This window comes from Acartia tonsa, chromosome 5 (genome assembly GCF_053477335.1).
Source record: "Acartia tonsa isolate MP-2025a chromosome 5, ASM5347733v1, whole genome shotgun sequence".
In the NCBI taxonomy this organism is placed as follows: domain Eukaryota; kingdom Metazoa; phylum Arthropoda; class Copepoda; order Calanoida; family Acartiidae; genus Acartia; species Acartia tonsa.
This window is the reverse complement of record NC_137264.1, coordinates 39,850,884-39,878,759: the sequence shown is the minus strand read 5'-3', so window position 1 is coordinate 39,878,759 and position 27,876 is coordinate 39,850,884. Positions and strand designations below refer to the sequence as shown.

General features: G+C 32.1%; 2 protein-coding genes across 2 annotated transcripts in view; both read right to left on the bottom strand.

Annotated features, from left to right (window-relative positions):
• The window catches only part of LOC145319485 (uncharacterized), a 38,037-nt gene extending 18,327 nt beyond the window's left edge, over positions 1 to 19,710 (bottom strand). Inside the window, exons 1-12 of the mRNA XM_080161632.1 lie at positions 19,536 to 19,710; positions 19,094 to 19,285; positions 18,731 to 18,783; positions 15,811 to 15,927; positions 9,665 to 9,741; positions 9,054 to 9,152; positions 7,069 to 7,137; positions 6,544 to 6,636; positions 6,108 to 6,211; positions 3,330 to 3,394; positions 1,462 to 1,619; positions 850 to 1,100 (exon numbers count right to left, since the gene is read on the bottom strand). Coding sequence (XP_080017758.1) covers positions 850 to 1,100; positions 1,462 to 1,619; positions 3,330 to 3,394; positions 6,108 to 6,211; positions 6,544 to 6,636; positions 7,069 to 7,137; positions 9,054 to 9,152; positions 9,665 to 9,741; positions 15,811 to 15,927; positions 18,731 to 18,783; positions 19,094 to 19,285; positions 19,536 to 19,694 — 1,437 coding nt within the window. The 5' untranslated portion in view covers positions 19,695 to 19,710. The remainder of the gene's footprint in view (positions 1 to 849; positions 1,101 to 1,461; positions 1,620 to 3,329; positions 3,395 to 6,107; positions 6,212 to 6,543; positions 6,637 to 7,068; positions 7,138 to 9,053; positions 9,153 to 9,664; positions 9,742 to 15,810; positions 15,928 to 18,730; positions 18,784 to 19,093; positions 19,286 to 19,535) is intronic.
• A 132-nt stretch (positions 19,711 to 19,842) lies between these two features.
• Positions 19,843 to 27,876, bottom strand: part of LOC145320150 (uncharacterized) — a 28,372-nt gene continuing 20,338 nt past the window's right edge. The window contains exons 5-8 of the mRNA XM_080162590.1: positions 27,289 to 27,379; positions 21,791 to 21,874; positions 20,853 to 20,990; positions 19,843 to 20,115 (exon numbers count right to left, since the gene is read on the bottom strand). Of these exons, the coding sequence (XP_080018716.1) occupies positions 19,843 to 20,115; positions 20,853 to 20,990; positions 21,791 to 21,874; positions 27,289 to 27,379 (586 nt within the window). The remainder of the gene's footprint in view (positions 20,116 to 20,852; positions 20,991 to 21,790; positions 21,875 to 27,288; positions 27,380 to 27,876) is intronic.

Here is a 27,876-nt window from a genome sequence, read left to right as displayed (position 1 = left end):
ATTTTAAAATGATTACTGATCAGGCCCCTAAGCTTAACTTTCTATTGTGCCTTTTGCCGTCTCCTGAGCTTTCTTTTAAGATGTTCTTTTATGGATCAATATGAAATAAAATTAGCGCAAAATTTCTATTGAAATGTTAATTAAGAATTTAACAACCACAGTACAAGCTCCTGTTGAACCTGGAAGTTTTATATCCTTATAATAAAGTAACAGGATGTGCGTTTGTCTGTCTGTTTGTACCGAAGGATCCAGATAATCGCTGAACCGAAATGGTTCTCCTCAACAGGGAGGTATCTCATAGGACCTGGGAAGGTTTACAACTATTTTTACCACCACCCTCCCAAGAGAAATCGCCTCTTGAAAAAAATTACCTCTCCATAAAAAATTTATATTTTTGAAAGCCAAGCGTTCCTTGGATCTTGGCTATTTTATATTATAGATTCCCTTTTTTCGCCTATATAAAATATTATGCTGACGTAATTACGGTTCCAAAGATTTACAGGATTATTATTCATTAGTTTCATTTTCATAATTACTTACAATGTATAACTGTACTTACAATACTCTTAAATAAATTAGAAAATAAAGCATTATATTATGATGCTTATTTCTACTAGTGGCTAGCTACGCCTATTGAGACCTATAAGTTCAATTTAAGAGATGGGGGAAGGGAAAAATGGGTTGAGCCACCACGTTGGAGTTTTGTTTTAAAAGTTGATCTTTAGAGATTCTTACGTACCCTCTTTAAAAATAGACGAAATCATAGGAATCGTAAAAACCTTTGATACAATGGATTGGATTAGTCTAATCCTCATTGCCCTTTTCCTCCAGAAAAACAATAAAAGCTACCTGTTCCGCCGAAGTGTCCACTATCGTCATCCCAAAGCTAAGATTGGAAGAAGCTGTCACATGACCCATCCCAGGCCCGCCGCCATTATACACGTCTGCACCGCTGCCGCCTTGGCTAGACCTAGAGCCGACACCAAAAGCCGGCGACACTGCTGAACCCCTACGTGAGTCCATGGATGATGTTGGCCTGGAGCTGAAGGCAGATCCAGGTCTACTGCTGGAGCCGGTGGTTGTCAGAATGGTGCTACAACCTAAATTATGGAAGTCTTGAGTTTTTAATTGATTTGTACATTGATAATTAGAGTAAAACACTAAAGGGGGAAGGGGTTAAATAACAGTATCTCCCCATCCCAATGACCTTGTGCCGACTCACAATGGGATCTTTGAAAATGGTGTCGGGAAAATTAACACAACCAAGGAACAGAAAACAATTTGCTAGCAGACGAAAAAGGTCATTAGAAAAGGGAGGGAGGTAGTTATCTGTAAATACATACTAAATATCTGTTCAACGATTCAGATAATGAGATAAATGAATTTGTCTTATTTGGGTGATGGGGATGGAGATTCTTAATATCTAGTGGTTATGTACAAAGCCAAGATATAAAATTATACCTGGAGTCAGGTTGCCGCCATTTCCGCTGAAACCTCCCGGCGAGATAGCGCCGCCAGAAGAAAGGCGGGACTCTGCCGTCGTATGATGGACTCCTAGGCTATGGCGGCTGCCAACACTACGCCTGTGCTGCTGCTGTCGGTCAAACTCTGTGGGACTCCTAAAGAGATACAAATCTGAATTTGCTTGCTGAAGCTTTTTATTTTGCTTATAAAAAATAACGTCATACTGGCCTACAATTGTTCAATTAAAATGTATACTTGCCTGCCTTTGGTGATTTAGTCTGTACTGGCCTATCAATGGTCATTTGTATTGTATGACATCATTTTTTATATGCACCATAAAGAGCTTCCATCTGGCTGGATTTGAAGCATTGAAGTTAATGTAAATTTCACAGCATAAATAAATGCGCAAAAAAGTCTTTTTTTTCTAGCTTCATTCTCTGTGAATTGTTAGTTAATTAAATTTAACAAAGCAAAACCTCTTGTTGTTTATACTTTGTTAGAAATTGAAGATCAATAATATTTTTATTATTAAATTCTTTTATATATTTATTACAAGTGTTTTCTTCTATAGAATTAATGCAAATGTGTTAAATTAGTCATTTTGAGACAAATATGTAATTCTTTGAATAAAAATAATAGGTGCTAATACATCTGCTAACAAGTCTAATCCCAGATAAATGTTCTACAACAAATAAGCTGGCCTATTTTTAGCTATTTCTTAGACTTAGATTACAGTTGGAATCTTGGTAATGTTTCATTATAGTTACATTATATCGGGGGGAGGGGTAATTGACCCCCCCCCCCCCCTACCCAATTGTAGTTTTAAAAAGAAAAGGATTTTTAAACTTTTTTTCTAGGTGCGATATATCTAGAGAGGGTGGTTTTACCCTCCCCCAAAATAGTTAGAAACCTTTCCAGGACCTTTGAGAAGCTACCCTGTAAAGGAGAACCATATCGGTTCAGTGGTTGCCGAGATCCTTCAGTACATACAGACAGAGAAATTTGTATTTATGCTACTCTAAAATTGTTTCATGGCCTAACTGTTCTAAGTACGTATATGTAGGTTGTTAATTGTTTTTTTTTTATTTGTTCTTGCTTATGTAACGTGTTGGTTCTACTCAACAAAGGATTACTAAACAAAGAAACAACTCTCTCTCATTGTAAGTAATACATAGTTTTTTCTTATTTTTTTTATAGGCATAATGGACTTTGGATGTAGTTAATATGCTTTCCAGTCTGGCTTCAAAAACGATTAATATCCGCTGGATTAGAGTCGGTTCTTACCAATAATGAAAATTCATGTATAACAGACAATTTTCCACGAATATTATAAAATCCATACCAGTTTTGTTAGCACTGGCCTTCGGCCACTCGGGGCTAACAATACTGGTTTTATTATTTTAAACTTTCATTTTAATATCAACGTAAAGCTGACTATAATTCGATGCGATAAAAACTATTAAAAACCCAAAGCATTAAAACCATTTGAAATATACTGAACAATATTGGAAATTGTTTATTAAAAAAAAAAAAATTCTTTTAATTCCGCTTTTAAGTTGTTTTCTAAGTTTTTTTAGTAGAAAAGCTTGAGCCAATATACATTTTTTGTTATAATAATAGTTATTTCTCGCATCGTATTATAAACAGCTTTCCGCGGATATAGAATATATAATCATAAGATTAAAACCATTTTTTTGGCCTCGAGGTGCCGAAGGAACAGGATAAAAAGCTGGTTTTAATCTTATGATTGTACACTTTATATTTGTAGAAGCTGGATATAAGACGATGCTAGACATAGTTTTTTTTGTATGGATGAGAACCGGTTCTTATCCACCGGATTCGAATGAATACGAGAAAATGTTTACCTGGATTTTAAAATGACAAGTTCTTTGTATTGGTCATGACTGTTAGAATTCAGGGTTACCATCTCCTATAATATATATACACATTAGTTTTTTGTTGCATATAATAAGGGATATATCATTACTTGGATGTTACACCAGATTACTGGATGAATGTTTATGTAAGCAATCTAAATTGGCGACAATATATTACAAAATCAGTTAATTTTTGTTGCAATACTAAAACCGTCGGAGGACAAAAATCCTGTTAAATTTTTCAAGATTTTCCGGTAAAATTAAAGTATGTGCGCGCCTACTTTATCTTGATGATGACGTCATGCATTTTAAGCATAAAAATCTAGGCAATTTCCATCTCACTTAAATTGGACCAAGAAACGTATATTTTTATGATTATTTTAATTTTATGTCTAGTAAAGGGAGCATTCGCTGGTATAAAGCTTCCCCCAAAGAGATAATAATAAAAATAAACAAGAAAAGATTTCATGAAAAATAAAAACAAAGATTACTGTCCTTTCATGTAAAGACATACAAACCTCAAACATATAGAAATTATACTGCCCTCTAAAATCTCCTCAATATTAATAAAAACCCATTCTTCTAGCACAAAAAGGTAAGGGAGGTTTCTTTATAGGATCACTCGTTAGCTTAAGAGATGATACAAAAATCTTTTGTACATTTTACATCTTACTACAAGCATAATACAAAGATTTGCATATTTTGGTGGACATGGGCATAATTCTTAAATAAAGTAACATGATGTGTATTTGTATATGTTTGGTATAATAATAAAGAAATTTAGAATTAGATGTTTCCAATCTGATTTTAAAAAATAATTAATAAAATAATATCACGGCAAAAAAGTATACCATAAACTTTCTAAAAATTGTTATATAATTTGTTCGGCAATTATTAAATTTACAAAATACAATCATCAAGTGTTCTATGAAGACGAACGTTCAGATTTTATAGAGTAGCTACGATTTAAAAAAGAGATTTCTTTTACGAAAAGACAAAAGAAATATTTTGTTTTGATGAGATTAAAATATTGTGGACTACTCAGGGAGGGAGCGGATACTGGTATCAAAAGTTTTTAAAATATGTTTGCTTATTATTTGGCTTAAAACGTTTAAGTATTTCTATCTAATCTTGATTGGTTGTTACAAAATGACAATGCTCAAACTTTTCTACTAATGACTTTATTGTATATTTTTAAAGAAGGCAATTTCTTAATGAAATAACCAATTGAGTTTATCATAAGACGCTTGCAAATCCTATTTAGTCATCTATGTAGGTACAGAAAAAAATATTATTATTATGATTTTCAGAACGCTTTTTAAATAAATAGTAAAGCTTAACCAGAAGCATGCTCAAAACAGGAAGCTTTATATAATAACACTGTCCTGTCTTTGATAATTTAGGCAGTGTATTGGTCTATCATTAGTCATTTGTATATTATGACTTCACTTTTTAGGCACTACAAATTAAATATAACTTGAAACAGACATAAGTTCCAGGTATGATCCTACTTGTGAAGACGATTTTACCCCATAATAACTTTTACTTTTTACGCACTAATGTTGAATTGCCCTTGTTTCAAAAAAATTACCCTTCCTTAAAAACTGCAAAAAATGCATTATACAATTTGCAACGTTACGTAAGGAGAAAAAAACTTAATTTACCTTTTTAAGTACATTTGACAACGTACAAAAAACTATGAATATTTAATTAAAATCTTTCTACCTTTACTTTTAAAAAGAAAATATTGCATGTCCACGACTAGCGGATGAATAAGATAAATAACATTTTTGTGAAAAAAATTACAGCAACTAACCTAGTATTTCTAATTCTAAATATTAAGCAACCCTTATATAAAAATAACAGTATGTATGTTTGTCTATCTGTAGCTGAGGATTACCACTGGACCGATATGATACTCTTTTACAGTACATCTTCTTAATGGTACAGTATAGGTTCATTACTAGAGGCTAAAGATTTTGGAGGCGAAGCAACTTGTAAAACCAAATTGTAATTATTCTACTTGACGGTCTTGGTCGGACGTAAGTAAATACCCTACTTTGAAAGATAGCTACGCTGCTAGAAATACGAAACATAATAAATAGCAGGGAGGTAAGAAACATTGGTTATTTATTACACTAGTCCCCAAAGGTTTCTTATTCGTTGGCTTGACAACTTCGGAGACTTTTATGAAATTTTGATTGGCTGGTTCATTAGGTTGAGTGTAAAAACGTTTCAACCACTAGTTATAATCTACAGGAGGAATAATTTTGTGTATAATCATTGGAGATTTACATCAATTTATCGGACAATGTCTTATCCCTTTTGATCCCTGATACATACAGTTTGATAATATTTAAACAGACTATTCAATAATTCAAGAATAAAGTAAAAATAGATCATTTAAATGTTTAATATTTAAGGTTTTTTTCTTTAAATGAAAAACTTATTACATTTTAAAATTTTTTTTGTATATTATTCAAACATAATTCTTATTGTTTAAATAAGAATATAAAAGTGTTTTACAGTTTGAAAGAAAATAACAATAAGCTAGAAAACAGGAATAGTTCAAAGGGTTTTACAATAAACTCTAAGTTATAGGTATACTAGTCTATAGATGTGAAAATACTATGGTGCTTAAATAATTTAAACAAAAATACTAAAGAAATCCTAAAACCTTGCAACCAAATTAACTTTAAGTTGGACGGACGTACGTACATGAAAACATACCCTAATAATGGAGTAGCAGCGTTGCTAACAACTTACTTTATACGGTTGTTCTTGTGAGAGCAGGGATAGGGAACTTTCTGATGTGCTGCCATACTGTAGAGGCTTCAGCGAATTTCCATAGCTTATAGGGGAATCTGTACCTTGAATATTATTTTTGTGAATATGTAATTGTACAATATCATTAACATCTAGAGAAATAGCTGGCTCTCTGTCTGTCTTGCTGCCTGTATGTCTTTCTTTCTGCCAAGCTGAAAGTTTTTAGTGAATAACTTTAATTTAATTCTATCTATCTAAAAAATATATCTGTCTGTATGCCTCTATGTCTGTCTCTCTTAATGTCTGGATGTTTGTATACCTGTCGGCCTATCTTTGTTTCTGACTTTATGTCTGTCTGTCTTTATATATCTCTTTATGGCTAATATGTCTGTCTATCTAATTATAAATCTTTCTCTCACTACTATTTATGTATTACCTCTTAATTTAAGATTTTCAGGGGTAAGCTTAGGTTGATTGATTTGTTTATAACTGGCATCACTATTCTTTCTACTAGAATCGTACATACTCTACAACGTTAAAAACAATTTTATTTAGGAGCAAAATTTTTAAGCATAAAAAGTGGAGAAATTATCTACGTCAAAACAAAATGATAAAATTTAAAAAATATATTTTTTTGTAGGGCTTTGTGAAAAAAAAATAATTTCTGTTCTTTTGATAAAATCGTCTCATATCCCTCCCATCCCCCCTCATTTAAATGCCTTCTTTAGTTATCTGTATCGAAGGATCTTGCTATATTGCTAACCGCTGAACCAAAATGGTTCTCCTTTACAGTAAATCTTCATATAGGTTTCTGAGTTGGTTTTAGGCTGTTTTAACTTTAAAAATAGATCTAGGTGTGGTTTAAGGCTATTTTTTGCTCTATATCCCTTTGAATACAAAACCTCTTAATCCTAGGGGCACAGCCACTAGTTATTATTAAAATAAGATTGTTTTTATTCCTGTGAAATACTATTGTTTTCTCCAATAACTTCTTGGTAAGGTGATAAACAACCATAACTCGTTCCTGCGTCTAAGAAAAATATATATTCATATTTTGTCGGTTTCCCACAAAGAGCTAGTTAGGCCTTGAGAACCCTCCCCCCTTATTTTAAAATATAATATGATTAGGGGAGGGTTGTTTTTCGTAAGTTTCTTTTTTTATTTTAGGTCAGGTTATGCTAGTTTAAATTGGGCACAGGGAAGCCCGATGGTTTTAGGCTACCCGCAAAGTTAGTAAGACAGAAAAAATCCTTGCCCTCCAAATTTTCAATTATTCCAAAAATAAGGGAGGAGAGGGTTTTATGTTCGATAAGTACTTTAGGGAAGAGCACCCGTATTTCTCCCCAAGCAAGATTTAAATTATAAAAAGGATCTATCAGTACACGTCCAAGTTATAGAACAGCTTTGCTTTTAAAAATACTGAATATGAAAGATGCTTGTCATCTATTAATCCTAAAATTTTACTTTCTTTTTACTTTAATATGATGTTGACAAAACACTTTGAATGTAAATTTTAAAATTTATTCAGGGAAAATATAAAAGCAAAATTCATATTCTTTTATACCTAAAGTAGCTGTATATGAATATACATTTGTTTGTATATATGTTATTGTTCGCGTGTGTGTCATTATCCAAAAAATAACTTAACTTTAAGTAACTTTTGATAGTTATTGAACTATTTATTAAATAAGCTTGTGTTGGTTAACGAGATCTTAATTTTCAGAGTGATAGAAAAATAGATTGACAGACAGACAGAAATAAAGAAAAAAAGAAAGAAAGAAAGAAAGAAAGAAGGAAAGAAAGAAAGAAAGAAAGAAAGAAAGAAAGAAAGAAAGAAAGAAAGAAAGAAAGAAAGAAAGAAAGAAAGAAAGAAAGAAAGAAAGAAAGACAGACAGACATACAGTTAGACAGACAGACAGACAGACAGACATACAGACAGACAGACAGACAGACAGACAGACAGACAGACAGACAGACAGACAGACAGACAGAACGACAGACAGACAGACAGACAGACAGACAGACAGTTAGACAGACAGACAGACAGACAGACAGACAGACAGACAGACAGACAGACAGACAGACAGACAGACAGACAGACAGACAGACAGACAGACAGACAGACAGACAGACAGACAGACAGACAGACAGACAGACAGACAGACAGACAGACAGACAGACAGACAGACAGACAGACAGACAGACAGACAGACGACAGACGACAGACAGACAGACAGACAGACAGACGGACAGATAGCCAGACAGACAGACAGATAGACAGACAAACAGAGACAGACAGACAGACATACATACACACAGACGCACAGACAGATAGACAGACAGACAGATAGATAGACATCGATCTACTTTGTATTATAGAAAAATAACAAAATATTTACAATATGATAAAATTGAAATAGTATATATGAAATATATTTAATTTAATATTTCTTGTATCTATTACTCCCTTGACAATTCATATTATCCATCAAAATATAGAAATATTGAAAAATTGTCAAATTTCAGAAGCAAAGATACTCTATACCTGTGAACTGTGTGTTTGCCGTACAAACGTAAACGTTATTTTTTAATTTGTCGGATCAAAAAGATGTACAGCTTTTTAACCAAACTCTCATTTTAATTTACTGTTTATTACTTTAACGTTCTTTTTTATCCTTTATGCTTGTTATGGCTTCGCTAATCATTTACATATTTTTTTCTTGTAATATCAAACGAAAATTCTATATAATTACTTTCAGAGTGAGAGAGGGGACAATGGACCGTTTTATACACTAGTCCCCAAAGTTTTATAAAAACGTTTTCTTATTCGTTGGCTTAAAAACTTTAAGGACTATAATAGTGAATTTGATTGTTTGGCTCATTAAGTTGAGTATCAAACGTTTCAACCACTAATTTTAATTACTGTAGAGTTTAAATTAATCTTACCTGAATTATCCAATATCTTGAACCTTGAGCTGGCGTATTTAGTTTTCAGAAGTAAACCAATCAAAATAGAAAGGGCCAATATAAGCAGAAGACTCACACCTAAAAATTAAATATATTTAATTTTGACATATTAAAGAAAGCGGATGGGTCTTATCGTTAATTGATTTGTGTTGAATTATCCTTTAAACGTTGGAATAATGATTCCTATAATATATTATAAAATATAATTAGAAAGAGTTCTAAGAGCATAACTTCTAAACAATATCAAATACTGGATTCATTTTTACCCTAAAGTTTGTTAATGATGGTTTGTTTGTCCTTATGAATTATTAGGCTTTGATTACGTTAGTCTAAATGTCCAAGTAAGTAACATTGTTTTATTTCTAAATTTTTTTTAATTATAAGGAAATTTTTATTTTGAAAGAAAACGAAGTAGCGGGTTTCTTCAAATTTTTTAAAAGCCTTTGTTAGGTTAGGTTAGTTAAATGTTAAAGATTACACCACAGGGTTAGAGCCCCCTGCAGTGGATAGAAATAGGAGAAAAGCTTGAGTAAAAATACAACGACACCCGCTACCTCGTTTTTTTCCATGATATAAATATGATCCGCTACCTATAATGATTTTGTGGGCGATAAAGTTAGTTTGTGGAGTTTCTACTTGCTTCGCTAGTGGTTTGTCTGTCATACATCTACAACAAAATATCAATGTACATTATTAATCTATTAAGATATCAAAAACTTAAGTTTCATACTAGGTATGTTTTCAACTAAAGCTTATATATTAATACACAAAAATATGAAGGGGCGTCGTAGCTCAGTGGTAACGCACTGAGTTACGGTGATGAGAGTACGAGTTCAAGTCCCCATGTGGCAACTCAAATTCTCAGTTGAACATATTCACACAACTTCCCCTGGTTGTGTAAGAAGGGAGATTATTAAGTGGTTTGGATACTTAATAGTCACATACATAATATCTGTACAACCCTTATCCCAAGCTCCTCTGCAGAGAGCGTCATTTATTACGGTGACTTAATTTGGGACACCTGCCATACTCGGCGAGGGTGAGGTAATAAAGAGTAGCTCCCTTGAGACAGCGGGTCAAGGCATAATGTACTTGGGCGTGGAGCTTGATAGCCCCAGTGGCTATACAAAAGTGTCTCGTCCTTCTCCATGACTACTTAGGTCCAAACAATAAGAAACTATGGCTACACACACACACAAAAAAAAAAAATATGTGAATGTTACTTATTAGAATAAATAATTCCGAAGCTTTTTAAAGTGCCTATATAAAATGCCTCATACGGGCCTACCATTGGCCAATTAAAATGGATATTGGCCTGCCATTGGTAATCCCTTATGTGTATTGGTATATCATCGGTAATTTGTATTGTATTATAGGCATTATAAAGAGCTTCTCTAATTCAGAATCTTACTTAAATGTAATTAAATCAAATACTTTTCTTAATTCAAACTGTATATAATTTGAACACATATAATTAAACGAATGTAGTATGTAATAAGAAAACAATATTCTGAAATGAGTACAATATTTAAGAGAGTAAACAATTGGTTTGTTTGTGTCCAGTAAGATCTTGTAAACGGCTACATCAATTCGCTAAGTATTTTTGGCTTTTTGGCAAAATTTAATGAAAGTAACCAGTTATGCTTTTTTTTAAAAGCATAAATGGTGAATTTCAAAGGTAAATTAAATAGCAACAACGCACCTTTACAAAATAAAAAGTGTTTCTGAAAAATAATACTTTTACGCTAATGTAAGAGTAAATAGAGAATAGATTGAAGCACAACCCTACAATAGACGGATAGAAAAAAAAAGATTGAGAAAGAGAAAAAAAAAATATAAATAAAATAACAAATGAACTCTTGATTTTTTTTAGGAGAACAAATACATCAACAAACAATATAAACCCACAAAAAGGAAAGCAAAATAAAAAAGAAGAATAAAAATATATCAACACAACCTTTTATTTATTGCACAAAAATAATAATTCATTTGTATACAATATTTTAAAACTAGCACTCTATTCTATCTTTACACTTCTGGACGCTGCTAAAAAGTTTTTGAGCCAACGAAGAAGAAATAGTGGTTTTAACCTTTGGTTACTAGCTTAATTATGTAATTACTGTAAATTTTACAGCTAACTAGGAAAGAAGTCCTTTTCTGATTTAAAAACTTAATAGTTGAAGAAAAGGTTAAATTTGTGTATTTTTAGAGTTTAATCTTTTATCTGTATAAATCATTAATGAGCTGTATACATAAAGAAAACAGAAAAATTATAATTTCTTAAATATTATGGGTTGGACTACTTTTTTTTTGTTACACGTATAAATTTAACAGAAGTTTTCAGATTTTGAACAATTCTTTTTAAAAAATATAATGCTTATCATCTAGAAGTCTATCTAGTGAAGTGACATATTTTTTTTGTATACCTACTAAGGTTTCTTAAAGTAAAGGATAAATTGATTTACATTTTAGATTATTACGCTTCACATAGATAAAAAATATTGGCGGAAAAGAATGAACACCACAATTTAATTACAGTTTTCAAAGTTTTCAAATGAAAGAACTTAATCATAAAACTTTGGGGACTGTTATGATAAACTGTCTACTATTCCTGATAACGCTCTGTTGATATTACTGCTTTGCTTTTGAATATAATAGTCTTTGTTATTACACCAATTAGCAAAGGGAGGTTTTAAAAATTGGTCTATTAACCCTTAACGGTCGGGGGGGGGGGGCGTTGAACGCCCCCCATCCGGTTTTTTCTATCTCATTTTCTGTGTGTGAAAGATAAAGAGCCCAAACTGCTTGACTTTTTAAGTGTGGGTATAAGACATAACTGAGAGTTGAAATTTTTTGAATATCTCCATCCTGGCGGGCACAGGATGCCAGCAAACCTGGCAGGGTCATCCAGGTAAAGAGCAAAAATATTTTTTTTTACTTAATCTTACCAAAATACTAAAATATCCTCTAGAAGTACATCCTCATATTAAATACAGGTGTTCAAGTCAATTTTAGGTTCCAGGTATGATCCTGCAGGTCCTGATCCTCCAGGTCTCCAGAAATCTTTAAAAGGCTCCTGTGGCCGCAATTTTTAACTTAGAGACTTCAAATTTCAATCTTAAGCTTTTCATACATGTCTACATAAAAATTTCATTTTTCCCGCCGACCGCCGACTGCGGCGGCTGGCAGCTGCCAAGTACAGCTGCGGCCGCTGAAATTATATTTTGATATTTCAAATATAAAATTTACATAAAGATAAACATTTTCTGCAAAAAAATTTTTATTCTATCTTCAAAAATAAAAAAATTACAGCCGTTTGAAATTTATAAGTAAAAAAGGACCTAAAAACAAAGGTTGTTAAATAAAAGAGTGAAGGAAGCGAAAATTGACCTTGACTTACTTAAAGTCGGAAATTCATCATAACACATTTTTTAGCCCTCTAGCTCTAATAGGAACTGAGATAATAAGGGGGGGCGTTGAACGCCCCCCCCCCCGACTGATAAAGGTGCGGCAAGGGGCCCGACTGTAAGAGGTTAAAACTAAAAGGATTTTGTTGAATAATATTCAACGAGTGTATTAGCTACAAAAAATAAAAATGCAAGAAAATAAAATTCATTTTGATTTACAATTTAAGAATAAAAGAAAAAAATCATGATGATAACAGATATTTGAAAGCTCTTGTAGATGAAATTATCCTCGCCCTTAGCCTAAGAAAATTTCACAAATATGTAAGATACGTAACCACCAACTCTGTATTACTAGCTTTCCTGATATATAAAGTAGTGAGTATTTTTTGCCTTACAAATAAGAACAATGTCATTCAGTCCGGCCGTAAGAAGCAAAAGATCTCGGCAACCACTGAACTAATTGGTCTTTTCTTTTCAGGAAATATAGATGCTGTGCCTGCGGTGGTTTTAAGCTATTTTTCATGAGTAGGGATAACCCCATCCCCCACCCCAAAAAAGAAAAATTGCTTTAAATATTTTTCTCTTCTTTTTTTAGTTTAATTTCTTTTTATTTGTTTCAAAAAAGTTGGGAAATCTCCCTTCCCTTGTAAGAAACCCCAAAAGGCTAGAGGTATAGAAATTTTAATATAATGAAAAATTTAAAATACTTTTAAAAGATTTTTAAAAATCTTCACTAAACCTCTAGGGAATAACTATTTTTTTACAATTTTATTTATAAAAGTTAATATTGACACAGGCATGTCAGCCTCATATATCCACACACAAATAAATATTCAAAACAAAACAAAATACAAATATCTATTTGAAAATCTCAATGTATGTTTTTACTATTTAGTCACTTATTTTCTCAATATAAGCCAATAACAAAAGTTGTTCTAAGAGCACTTACGGTACAGTGGGTGGGAGTAGGGGGGGGGGGGGGGAGAATCAAACATTCACTTTTCATTTTTGTTTTTATAAGAAAAGAATTTATTTTGAGGAGAGGAGGATATTTTCCAGATTTAAAATCTCATGGAGGTACCACTTCCACCCCAAATAGTTATAAACATTCCCTGGACCTATCATAAGCTTCACTGTAAAGGAGAACCATAACGTTCCAGTGGTTAACGAGATCTTATGACAAACGGACAGACATCATGATACTTTTATAAAAAGATTAGTATACAGATAATAATGCTAAAGAAATACTTGTTGTTTTACCCGGTGATTATAAAATATTTTTGTGTGTAAACGAGCAGGGTGGAAGGGGACATTGGGCTCTTTATTACACTAGTCCTCAAAGTTTTACATTAAAGTTTTCTTATTCATTGGCTCAACAACTTTGTGAGCTTTTTAATAAATTTTGATTGGTTTGTTCATTAAGTATAGTGTCCTAACGTTTCTGCCACTAATTGCAATCTACAATAGGGGTAAATACTAAATTTATGTTTAATAATTGGGGATGTACACCAATCTATCGGCCATTGTCTTATCCCTTTAGATCCCTGGTGTATACTAGTGTCGTCAATGCCTAAGATTTATATTCATGTTTTTCTCAAATTCAAGCATACATGGATAGGATAATGGAATAGTTATTTATCGCATCGTATTATAAACAGCTTTTTGCGGATACAAAAATGTGCAATTATAAGATTAAAACCAGTTTCTTTTAGTCCTGAGATGCCGAAGGTACGGGCGAAAAAACTGGATTAAAACTTATGATTGTTCATTTTTATATTTGAAGAAAACTGAATATAATACGATGCTATACATGATTTTTCAGGATAGCTGAGAACATATTCTAATCCAGCGGATTTTAATCGGTTTCGTCGCCATTCTGGAAAACAATTTTATCCTTCCTCCAAATTAAAAAAAAAAATCACGGGAAGAAAGTGTTGTGGATGAATTTTAGGTTATTGTCCCTTTCTCCCTACATCGAGATGTAACAAAGAATGCCGCTAGATAGATAGATAGACATATATGATACTAGATAGATAGATAAATAGACAGATATGATTCTAGTTAGATAGATAAATAGACAGATATGATTCTAGATAGATAGATAAATAGACAGATATGATACTAGATAGATAGATAAATAGACAAATATGATACTAGATAGATAGATAAATAGACAGATATGATTCTAGATAGATAGATAAATAGACAGATATGATACTAGATAGATAGATAGATAGACAGATATGATTCTAGATAGATAAATAAATAGACAGATATGATTCTAGATAGATAGATAAATAGACAGATATGATTCTAGATAGATAGATAGATAGACAGATATGATACTAGATAGATAGATAAATAGACAGATATGATTCTAGATAGATATATAAATAGACAGATATGATTCTAGATAGATAGATAAATAGACAGATATGATACTAAATAGATAGATAAATAGACAGATATGATACTAGATAGATATATAAATAGACAGATATGATTCTAAATAGATAGATAAATAGACATATATGATTCTAGATAGATAGATAAATAGACAGATATGATACTAAATAGATAGATAAATAGACAGATAAAAATAAAAATTCAAGCAAAGGAAGGTAGATAAATACAAAATAAATTAGAAAGACGAAATGAATATGGATCGATAAATAAATTATTTAAGCTAATAGAGGTAAGGCTTGTTAGATAAATTTGAATAATAGAAGTAAAGATTAATAAATTATATAGCAACTAGCGGTGAGAGTTAGGATAGGAGAGGTATGTGTAGAAAGATTTATAAAATAGATAGGCCCATAAAGGCATGATTAGAGAGACAAATAAAAAAAAGATAGACTGATAGAAGCATAGACAGATATATAGGGGAATAAATGTATAAAAAGATACATGATTATAAACATACATAGACAGATAAATGGCTCAAGATAGATAGATAGTTATATGGAAACATAAATACATTGCATGGTTAAATAGATAGATAAATATATGAATGTAAAAATACATTATATGGTTAAATAGAAAAATAAATGGAAACATAAATAAAATGCATGGTTAAACAGATAAATAAATCGAAATATAAATAAATTGCATGGTTATATAGATAGATAAATAGATGGGGACATAAATACATTGCATGGTTATATAGATAGATAAATAGATGGACCGACATAAATACATTGCATGGTTATATAGATAGATAAATAGATGGGGACATAAATACATTGCAAGGTTAAATAGATAAATAAATGGAAACATAAATAAATTGCATGGTTAAATAGATATATAAATAGATGGATAAAAATCCTTACCCCAGAGCTCCTTGCTGGCAGTCCTCAGGCTCGATGGACATTGGAGTAAAGACCTGTGCCTGTCCTGCTCGGTTTATAATATAATCAGGCACGTCCAGTACTCGCGGCTTGTCAAGTCTTAAATAAAAACGATTAGAAGCTATTTATAGTGCCTATACTAAAAATGACGTCTTACAATACGAATGACCAATGGTAAGCCAGTACAAATTGTAATTGACCAATGGTAAGCCAGTATAAATTGTAATTGACCAATGGTAAATTGTATACTGACCAATCACATGGTAATTTCTCCCACAATAATATGACCACTTTTAATATACTTCATATTGACGACAAACCAATGAAATTATGTGTCAAAACTATGCTGTAAGGTCAAACAGGATAAAAAGAAGGACTCTCAAGTACATCCTCAATGATAGTCAGCATACCGAACCCTTCAAAAATATGATTGGAAAGAATATAATTAACCCATTCGAGATTCATTATCGTCTAAAGTTGTTTAATCAAACAAGTAAGAAAATGCTTGATTATAATTATAAAACTTTGGGTACCAGTATAATTATTAATTAAGTCCAATATACCCTCCCCCCAGGAAAAAGAATATAATCTTTAAAACTTCCATTTCTTATGTTGTCTATTAACCCTTAACGGTCGGGGGGGGGGGGGCGTTGAACGCCCCCCCCTCCGGTTTTTTCTATCTCATTTTCTGTGTGTGAAAGACAAAGATCCCAAACTGCTTGACTTTTTAAGTTTGGGTATGACACATAACTGAGAGTTGGAATTTTTTGAATATCTCCATCCTGGCGGGCACAGGATGCCAGCAAACCTGGCAGGGTCATCCAGGTAAAGATCAAAAATATTTTTTTTGACTTAAACAAAGCATTTTATCTTACCAAAATACTAAAATATCCTCTAGTAGTACATCCTCATATTAAATACAGGTGTTCAAGCCAATTTTAGGTTCCAGGTATGATCCTGCAGGTCCTGATCCTCCAGGTCTCCAGAAATCTTTAAAAGGCTCCTGTGGCCGCAATTTTTGACTTAGAGACTTCAAATTTTAAACTTAAGCTTTTCCTACATGTCTACATAATGTATTGAAATTTCATAAAGATCCACCGCCGTTTTCCCGCCGACCATCGACTGCGGCGGCTGGCAGCTGCCAAGTACAGCTGCGGCCGCTGAAATTTATGTTTTGATATTTCAAACATAAAATTTACATAAAAATAAACATTTTCTGCAAAAAAAATTTCTTCTAGCTTCAAAAATAAAAAAATTGCAGTCGTTTGAAATTTTTAAGTAAAAAAGGACCTAAAAACAAAGGTAGTTAAATAAAAGGGTGAAGGAAGCGAAAATTGACCTTGACTTACTTGAGGTCGAAAATTCATCATATCACAGGGGACTTGCACAAAAAATGTTAGCCCTCTAGCTCTAATAGGAACTGAGATAATAGGGGGGGGCGTTGAACGCCCCCCCCCCCCCCGACTGATTAAGGTGCGGCAAGGGGCCCGACTGTAAAGGGTTAATAATCAGAGAAAGAGGGGACAATGGGCTGTTTATTAAACTAGTCCCCAAATTTTTATAATAACGTTTTCGTATTTGTTGTCGTAATAACTCTGGGGACTTTAATTGATTTTGATTGGTTAAGTATTCAAACGTATTAACCACTAATCTAAATCTACAGAAGGGGCAATTCTGTGTATCATCATTGGGATGTACATAAATTTATCGGCCATTGTCCTATCCCTTTAGATCCCTGATTAATAATATCTGTAAGATTGAATTGGCCGGATGTAAAGCCCACACAAGAAAGTGGATAAATTTAGAATTATCTCAAATTCTTCATAACTTTTATACATTAAACTCAGAAACTGATAATTTTTCAAAAAAAATAATGTTTTTTTTATTTGATTGATTTTACGTTTAAATCGATAAAATACATTATAAAGAATAAAATAAAATTTTCTAAATAATCATCTTTAAATATCATCTTTTTTATGGTATCCTATTGTATAAAGTAGCTTTTTTTGACTGTAGCGAAGGATGTCGCTAACGGCTGAACCAATTTGGTTCTTCTTTAGAGTGAAGCTTCTTTTAGGTCCCAGGGTGGTTTTAGGCTGTTTAATTTTTATAAAAAAAAGTCGTTGTAAGGTTTTAAGTTATTTTTCTGAACTTTCATGTCCCTTCTAATATCCCTAGATACTAGGGACGCAGCCGCTAGTATAAAATAACACAATTCACTGGAAAGCTATCAAAGAAAAATGACTGTTTACCCACGTCTATTTGAAAATTAAAGTTTTTTGAATGATCCAAAGTCAAAAGTTTTAGGTTTTTTTAGATTTATTCTTTTTATAAATTCCTTTTTTTAAAAATATTTTCAGGGATCTAAGGGATAAGACAACAGCCGATAAATTGATGTACATCCCCAATAATGATACACAAAATTACACCTTCTTTGGATAAAACGTTTGGACACTCAACTTAATGAACTAACCAATCATCAAAATTCACTTAAGTTCCCAAAGTTGGTAAGCCAATGAATAAAATTACATTATTATAAACTTTGGGGACCCGTGTATTAGACAGCCCATTGTTCCCTCTCTTTCTGGATATTTGAGATTATGCTTAAAATATCAATCTATATACTCTTTGTATTTCAATTGATTTCTGAATCCGGCATTTTAAAATATGAAAATATACAAGGAAGTTATATTTTTGGTTTATCGCATCGTATTATAGACAGTTTTCCGCGTATCTTAAAATAAAAATTGTAATATTAAAACCAGTTTTGTTAGCCTCGAATTTTATTTTAATATTTGGTAAAAATTGTATGTAGGACGATGCTATACATGAATTTTCAATATGGCTTAGAACAGGTTCTAATCCAGAGGATATTAATAGGTTTCAAAGCTAAAAATAATACCTTGGGTCGAAAGAAGCGTCGTTGTTATCCACATGGATTCCAGAAAATTTTGTCTAAAAAGCAATAAAAATAAATGTAATTTTTCATTAAAATTGTATAACCTTACCAAAAGAAAATACCCCCTCTTCTCATTCATACATTTACTACCGACTGCGCCCTTAGCATCTAGGAGCTCTGAATTCAAAGGGGAAAGGAAAGCAGAAAAAAGCTTACAATCAATAAAAATTAAATTACCTAAAACCATCATGGGATATAGGTAAAGCTTTAAAAAAAAGGAGAACTTAATCGGTTTAGTCGTATTGAAACTTTAAGCTTGTTTCAAAATAAAACCATACTTTTTTATATGAAGTGCAAAAAACTTACCATGTTAAACTTTAAATCATAAGGGTCCAAAGTGACTTTAGTTGTCGACTTTTCGGTTGAAGCCGTTTTAACCGGCGACTGTGTTGAAAACCGATATACCGAGTATCCGTTTCCGACCCGTCTTGATTCGTCAAAAGTCGGCGGAATTGGCGGATAATTTTGATTGCTGTAACTTCCGCCCCTTCCCTGATTATATGAAAATTGAATATATAAACTGTTTTTATTTTATTAAAAATCTGAATTATCGGAGGCAAGAAAAGGAGTGTATATTATTCTTTTGACAATTAAAACCTCTATACTTAAAAAAAATGCTGTTAGCAAATTAATAAAGTTTACTAAAAAACTGAAGCTCCAATATGTATTTTAGATAATGACTGACAAAAACGTTAGAAGCATTACAATTGTTCTTTGAAATTAATTTGTCTTATATTCTTCCCTGATTCTGATAAGGATCAATATGATCCAACACGTCTTTGTAATGAGTACCATCATTTCCAGCTGGCAGGTATCCATCCTGGCGGCCAGCAAGATCCTCAGGTAGATATTCAGGTGAATTCTGGCGGCCTCCAGGTATAAAGTTAGGATGGTTGTCATAACGCATGGTATCGTCCAAATGTTCATCTATAGATTTTGATGATTTTAAGTAAATTTTTTTCGTCGTGTCTTGGTTATAATTTAAATTATTATCTTAATTATTCTTTTATTCTTCCATTGCTAGTCTATTTCAGAAAAAATCATGATTATTTTTTTTATTGTAATTTTCGTAAAATCGTCATTCCTGAGAACCCATAAGAATCTCCATTTTGCTGGCGATGATTTTTACCCATGTTGCTCCTACCCGGGGCCTCCAGATCCATGTCTGGATACAGATACGATCCTTCCTGCCCGTGCGACACAGGTATAAAGTTGTCCTTGGCTGGGATCAGGTGGTCGAACGTTTGTTTGGGCTGGTTTGATTTGGATTTGTCATAACCCAGGTAGCCTTTTAATATGCTAGTGTCGATTTCTGGAGGCATATGTTCCTGAATATTTACAGGTAATTAGTCCAACCCAGGGTTTTAAAGGATAAGACAAAGGCCTAAAAATTGATGTACATTCCCAATAACTAAACTCCAAATTACCCCTTCTGTAAATACAAACAGTGGTTGAAATGTTTAGCCATTTAACTTAATAAAACAACGAATTAAAATTCAATAAAAGTCCCGAAGGATGTTAAGCCAACAAATAAGAAAACATTATTATACGACTTTTGTGACTAGTGTAATAAACAGCCTAATGTCCCCTCCCTCCCTGGGTTTAACCACATGAAGATAGGTATATACTGGCTGGTATAACTTTATATGCTTTATTTGGTTATAGAAATTGAAATATTATAACCTATTTGTCTGATTGATAATTGCTGAAGATCTTTATAGTGCCTATAAAGTAATGACGCCATACAGTATAAATGACCAATGATAGGTCAGTATACAGACTAAACTACCAATGGCAGGAAAGTATACATTTTTATTGACTAATGGTAGGCCAGTATGACGTCATTTTTTACAGCCACTTCATAGGTGCTAATTAAAACATGTAAGAATTTTAAAAATCGGCATATGGAAGTAAATAAAATTATATAGGTACAAATTAAAAATAAGCATTCTAAATCATATAAAATATGTATGAGAAATGAAAAAAAATGAAAAGTAGGAAGTTTTAAAATTTACTTTAACATTACATATTTTAACCAAATAGAACAATAAATTAATGTAGAAACCTTTGGGCCACTGGAGTTGGATTTCAGCATCTTAAAAATCTCCATGATAGGTCGTCTTTGCTGGCCACCCTTGTTTTCTTCAGGAAGTTTGGGTCCACTCGTGTCAAAGAACTTGGGCTTCCCAAAAGATTCAGATTCCTAAATAAAATTTAATTTTAACAATATCTCTTTTGTTGGTTCATTATCTTTCCTTCGATACTTGTATTGAATTTTGATTGGTTGGTTCAAACATTAGAGTAAAACACTAGAGGGAGAAAGGATTAAATAAATCTCCCCACTGCAGCCGCCTTGTGCAACCTTTTTATTGGGTCAGTGAAAATCAACCAATGATGTTGCTTATACTAACACAGCCAAGTAGCAGAAAATAATTTAGAAGCAGACGAAAGAGGTCTTTAAAAAAGGAAGGGAGGTAGTTGTCTGTACATACATCTATACTATAGATATGTTGTTCAAACTAGAAATGACCAATCTTTTCAACCAACCAATTTAATCTTCAAAAGCAGTAATCTTGTTTATCATTTTTTATAAAAATTACCCCTTCTGTAGATTAAAATTATAGGTGGACACATTTAGACACTGTTAGTAAATGAGCTAAAATATCAAAATTTAATAATAGTATCAATTACTATCAAAAGTTATTCGCATTTTTAGTATTACTAGAGGGTACGCCAGTGGAGGCCTCTAGGGGCACTTGATGAGAGGGGACTTAAATTCGATAACCCAAGTATAAACAGATGTTAGGGGGGGGGGGTTTATTTCTAGGGGCGATTTTCCTTGGAAGCGTGGTAGTTCTCTCACCCAAAATAGTTATAAAAAATCCCAGGACCTATAAGAAGCAACCCTTTAAAGTTCAGCTTTTTTGTGATTCTAATGTCCAGACAGACAAACATCCTGTTATTTTAATATAAGAATGTTTATCATTCATAATGGTTGGTTACCTGGATTAATGGTGGCTGTTTCTTTCTGGCTGTTTTGCTATCATTGTTTTGAAACACTGGCACCCCATAAACTTCGGGTTTAATCTACAAAAGAATTTGTATTATTTGTTGTGTGTGTGTATTAGTTTGCGTTTCTTTACAGGGTGGCCACAAAAAGTCTTTATTTTCGGAGTTTCTACAAAAGTTGGAAAACCAAAAAAACATTTAGTCAATAATACTTCACCTATTTCTAGACTCTCACCCATTGCTATTCAATTTGAAATAGTGTTAAGATAATTATTGATATTTTATGTGAATTGATACACTCTACCCAACAAAAAAAGTAAAAATACACAAGAAGTCAATTCCCATTCAAAATGCAGATTATCCAAACAACTTATTTGCTGACCACCCTTTAAAATGTGTAGCAGGGATCCAAAGGGATAAGACAATGGCTGTTAAATTGATTAAACCTTAATGATGACAAAGAAAATCATCCCCTCTGTTGATTATAATTAGTGGTTGAAACGTTTAAACAATCAACTTAATGAGCCAACGAATCGAAATTCATTAAAAGTGCCCAAAGTTGTTAAGCCAACGAATAAGAACACGCCATTATATAAAAATTGAGAACTAGTGTAATAAACAGCACAATGTCCCCTCCCTCTCTGGTTTGTATGTGTTGCAAACTAAAACCTTATATATATATATATATTTTGTGACGTCACTCCTCCACCTTCCTTTTCTTCTTCTAACTATTTTACTATATAAAAAGAAATTGACCAGTTTATAAAAACAGGGAAAGATGAATCAATAAATGAACCAGAAGTTTCACTTGTATTAAATATGAACCACAAACAAACATTTTTTTTAATTCGAATTTCTTATTTTAGTGGTTAACAAATTAGGGTTACAGGAGCCACCAAGTAATAGGTTACAGGGCCAGGTACTATTCGTATGAAGAATATGAAGAATGTGAACTTATTTAAACCCTGAAAATTTCAGGCGTCTATCTTAAAAAGGAGCCGAGAAAATCACGTTTCCCCCCAAAACGTTTTAGACGGACGGACATTTTAAATTTTTTTGTTTGTTAAATTTAATTTTTTATGTACGATACCACCTTATTTGACGTTGAAGTCTCCTCTAAGGGGGGGATTTTTTGTTTTTTGGGGGGGTTAGGGGTGTCCCACCCCTCAAGAAAATATCTTAAAACCACCACAGGATCAGTAGGTATAATCCCTGAAGAGTAGAGCCCAATCGGTTCAGCGGTTACCGAGATCTTAAGCTTCAGACGGACAGACAGACGGACAGACAGACATCGTTCTACTTTGTATTATAGATAGTAGCTTCGCTACTAAAAAAGGGGAGGATGGGCGGTTGTCCATGCATATGATTGAAAACACCTTTAGGCCCTATTTTATTGTATATGATCAATATAATAATTTGGTAAAAATAAGACAAATTTAAAATACATATGAATCAGAAAAGAGTATAATTTTGATAATTAAAATTTTTAAAACTAAATAATTTGAATAAACACTCTTTGAATATCATCTACAAAATAAATTATAAGGATTGAACAAAAACTTACAACCCTCCAAATTTTATGTTTAAAATATATCTGTAATTTACTACTAACTAAATCATAATGTACTTTTAGAACGATAATCATAGAAATATCTCTTTTAAGCCATTTCATTTAATTTCTTCTAATTACATTTTCCTAAATTCCTGCGTAAACACCATTCTCTTGTATACAATAATTATATTTACTTCATCCTACAACACAAAATTAAATAATACAAGGATGACAACATCCATAAAAGCAAAGCTATGATACGGTAGGACACTTGTAGAGTGTCAGTACTGAATAATCAGAATATAATGTATAAAAGTAGTAACAAAATTAAATTTGTTGAAAAACTGCTTAAATACAGATTAATGTTTAAGGAGATACTTACATTTTTAGGACTTGATTATAGAGATGCTCCGCTTATAACATTGTACTTTTTTCAACTAGGAAGGAGTATGCCAAAAATCAGATCAATCTAATGATTCTATCATATAAAAATTAGCTGTTAAAAAATTTAAATCAACATGAACGTACTTGGTTTAAACTATTAAAATATGCAGTTCACTAAATTCGAGTTTAAGTGCACTTCGTGCAACTACCCCTTTACATTTCTTTTACTAACGTTAGGGAGGGAGGGGTATCAAAAATTTATAACTTGGTTATCTTATTCATTGGCTCAAACCTTTAGGAACTATTATTGATTTTGTATAGGTTAGTTCCTAATTTATAGTGTCAAATCTTTTAAACTAAATTTTGTTTGTCATCATTGTGAATGTATATCAATGTATCATTCATCGTCTTATTCCTTAAGATCCCTGACAAAAAGGTTAAATATTTCTAGAACGTCATCGTTCTTGATAAGTTTGTGCAGAGTTCTATTTTAATAAACTTCCAGTAAAGGAAATAGTGTATCATTACTGGCGTAAAAAAACATAAAATTTAAAATCACTTCTGCAAAATATAAATAGAGCATAAAACAGTCACTAGCCCAAAACTTTCATAATAGCTATTTCTCGCATCGTATTATAAACGGCTTTCCGCTAAAAAAACTCGTTTTAATCTTATAATTGTACATTTTTATATTCGTAGAAAGCTGGATATAATACGTTGCTAGACATAGTTTTTTCGTATGGATGAGAACCGGTTCCTATCCACCGGATTCGAATGAATACGAGAAATTCACTTAACATCCCATATTTTTCTTTTAGCTGTTGTGCCTCTTGACGAATATTAATAACCTAAATGTTTTGACACTTTAGCGGAAGCTATGGTCCACCGAAGGAAATATATGTGTTGATATTAAACTGTAATTGAAGCATTAAGCTCTAGCTCCCCAGGGATTTTAAGGGATAAGACAATATATGATAAATTGATGAATATTCTCAATGATGATTATGTTGATAAAACCTACTAATATTATAGTACCCAAAGTTTTAATAGTGCGTTATTAAAGCTATGGGTACCCGTGCAAATTACAGTATAATGTCCCCTCCCTCCCTGCTTGTTTCAAGAAACCAAACAGAAAATATTCCTGTAAAATCTATGAATATTAAAGGCTGCTAGCTGCCAAACGGCTGAACGTGCAGATCATTCCCGCACACCATTTTAAGCGGCATAAGAAGGTCTACAAATAATCTCGAATAGCAAAGATCCAATGATGCACAGGGAAAGCTTCACTGAAGAAAAAACGCGTAAAATAGGTCTTTTTTCACGCATTTTTCTGCACTGCGAGATAATTATTCATTATTGATTTATGGCTATTCCAGATTATTTGTAAGCCTTCTTATTGCGCTTAAAACAGTGTGCGGGCATGATCTGTACGTTCAGTTGTTTGGCAGCTAGCAGCCTTTAAAATTCATAGATTTTTGAAAAAAATTGACTTTACTACGATGCTATAATGGCTGAGAACTGGAAATGTATATTACTTTTCCTAGCTAATGTTAATTTTGTTAACAAACCTTAATTCAATAAAAAAAGATTCGCTAAACTGATTGTAACTGACATAAAGGAAAAAGAATACAAGAATGACAACAATTAGAAAAGCGAAGCTCAACAGTTTAGAAGGTTAGACAAACGAAAATAAACAATTCATAAATTATTAACGTCCTATTTACTAAGAAATCAGAAAAATTCTGTATAAATAGATTAAAATATAACCTATAAGGACGTTCGGACTGTCCATAAAAATAGAAAAGCTTCGCTTTTTAGAAGAAAATCATAAACAATAGAAATATCTCTTAACCTTCATACTTTTTTAGGATTTTCAGTGCCCCCCCCCCCCTTGCCTTATTTATAAAACTAATTAAAACAAGCGGGATTTAGTTTTCCCCCATCCTATGTGTGCCCCCTGTAAAACTTTGAGGGAAAGAGCTTGATTTTCAATTTTAATATTAAACAAAAGAATTTTCTGAGAATTTTCTGTCAAAAGTTTTCTTTTATGAACCTTGATTGATATTAGTTTCAAAAATACTAATTGTTTCGCCCCTAGCCTCTAGGGCTTCTCCTTTTTCTTGTGAAATAATTTCTGAGGAGTGATACTTAATAAAAAAAGAAAACATATGTATTCTTAAAGATTCACGTGTTAAAATAAATATAAAAAACATTATTACATTTAGAAAAAAATCCAACCTATTTAATATCTTAAGTGGGTTTTAATTTCATACAGTAAATTAAATATAACAGAAAAATACGAATTGTTAAATAATTTTAGATAAAACATTAAATTAAGAGGTGATAGAGAAATTTTATTGATTTCTGTTTTGAAGTTGTTAGAGAAGAAATTTTTTTGGGGTAGGTATTTCAATAAATCAACTCATATTTTATTAAAAATCTTTCAATTGTAACATACCAAAACGGACGTTAATACCAAAACTTTAATGAATGAAAATTCTGTATCTTTTACAACGGCCATAAAAGGTGATAAAAAGAATTAGCTAATGGAAATATATTGACTATGTTGAAAGCAGGCACAAAGAAGTGGAGAATTATCTAACTGAAAAAGATTTCTAGGTTCAAAATTAAAGTACCCACAGACAAAGGTTGTTAAAAAAGTGGGCAAAAGCGGTAGTATTCACCAGTTGTTTCTAAAAATTTATTGGGGTCTATTATGTTTATGATGTAAACAACGCTAACATTACACGGCTTTCATCTGTAAGTCCTTACTGAGATGTACAATATGACGCTTTTTTTTATGGGCCAACACATATCCTCTAACGCTTAAAATGCGTGTTAAAGACTAAAAGTTAGAACATAGACATTAATAAGAAAGTTACTAACAAAAATCGACTAAAGCTTAAACTTAATACCAACTTAACGAGATATTGTTATTTTTGTTATTATTATAATCGTCCGTCCATCTGTAACAAACAGAATTTAATAAATGTGAATTTTTAAGCTGTCAATCAAGAATATTTGATTTTTTTTGTGTGAAGATTCCATGATCTAATGAACACAGCGTATGTCATTTATTTGGTCAGGAATCAGGATGTCTCTGGGCCATGTTACAAAAGACAGAAATACTCCTATTTATGACCACTAAACATTTACTCTATATTTCACGTTGTCGATTTCACCATCAATGCTTTATTTGTGCTACTTATAGATGTTGTTATATCCTTGTTTTTTTTCTTTTAATTCCTCTTTCTAAGTCCCTGATAATTTACTACTGCAGAGGTTAATGTTGATTATACTTTGTGGTTCAAATAAATACTTTTTTCTGGGAAATACCAAAGCTTCATAGTTGGCTTACTTCATTCTTTTTAATTTATTTATTTGATGCTAAAGCTATAAGTTAAGCTGGTACAAGTAGATTAAATACAAAAATTAAATTATTATGATACGTATTTAGCTGTTTATTTAATTGTAATTTAACACCTTTGAGCATTATGCGGTTACGTACGAGATTCCGAAACAAAGCACATCAAAGATTTTATATAAAAAAGGTTACCTTTTGTTGTTCTTTATCAGGCCTGTACTTTATTCTACCACTAGAATTTTCATCTTCAGCTGGTTCTCTACTATCCCAATCCAATTGTATACTAGATAGATAGATAGATAGATAGATGACAAATTTGTGCTGCTTGTTTGACTTTACCATAGCGTTTGATTTTCCATCTAATATTCAATTTATGTTTTACAAAAGAGAATTCAAATCTTTGAGATGAAATTCAATTATTATATTTTAATGAATGCTGAACTGATACGGATTCAAAATAATTACGTCACCAGATATTGTTAAAGTTAGATAATTAAAGATTTTAATTATGATTAGTTATTCTTTGAAGCTTTTAATGAAGGTTTCTAGGGCTCGGCAGCCGGATATAGCTAAAAATTGCTATGCTTTGTTGACAAAAATCTTGAGAGGGATGTGGCATTTGGTTAAAAATTAATGATCTAGCCAATTATAATGTGCATTGATAGCTGCTACACTTTTGTCAGATAAGAAAGATAGTTGCTACTGCTATGTAGTTGTCATAAAATTGTGACGGCGGCTGTGTTTGCCAAAAAAATTGCGAATGAATACAATAGTTGCTGC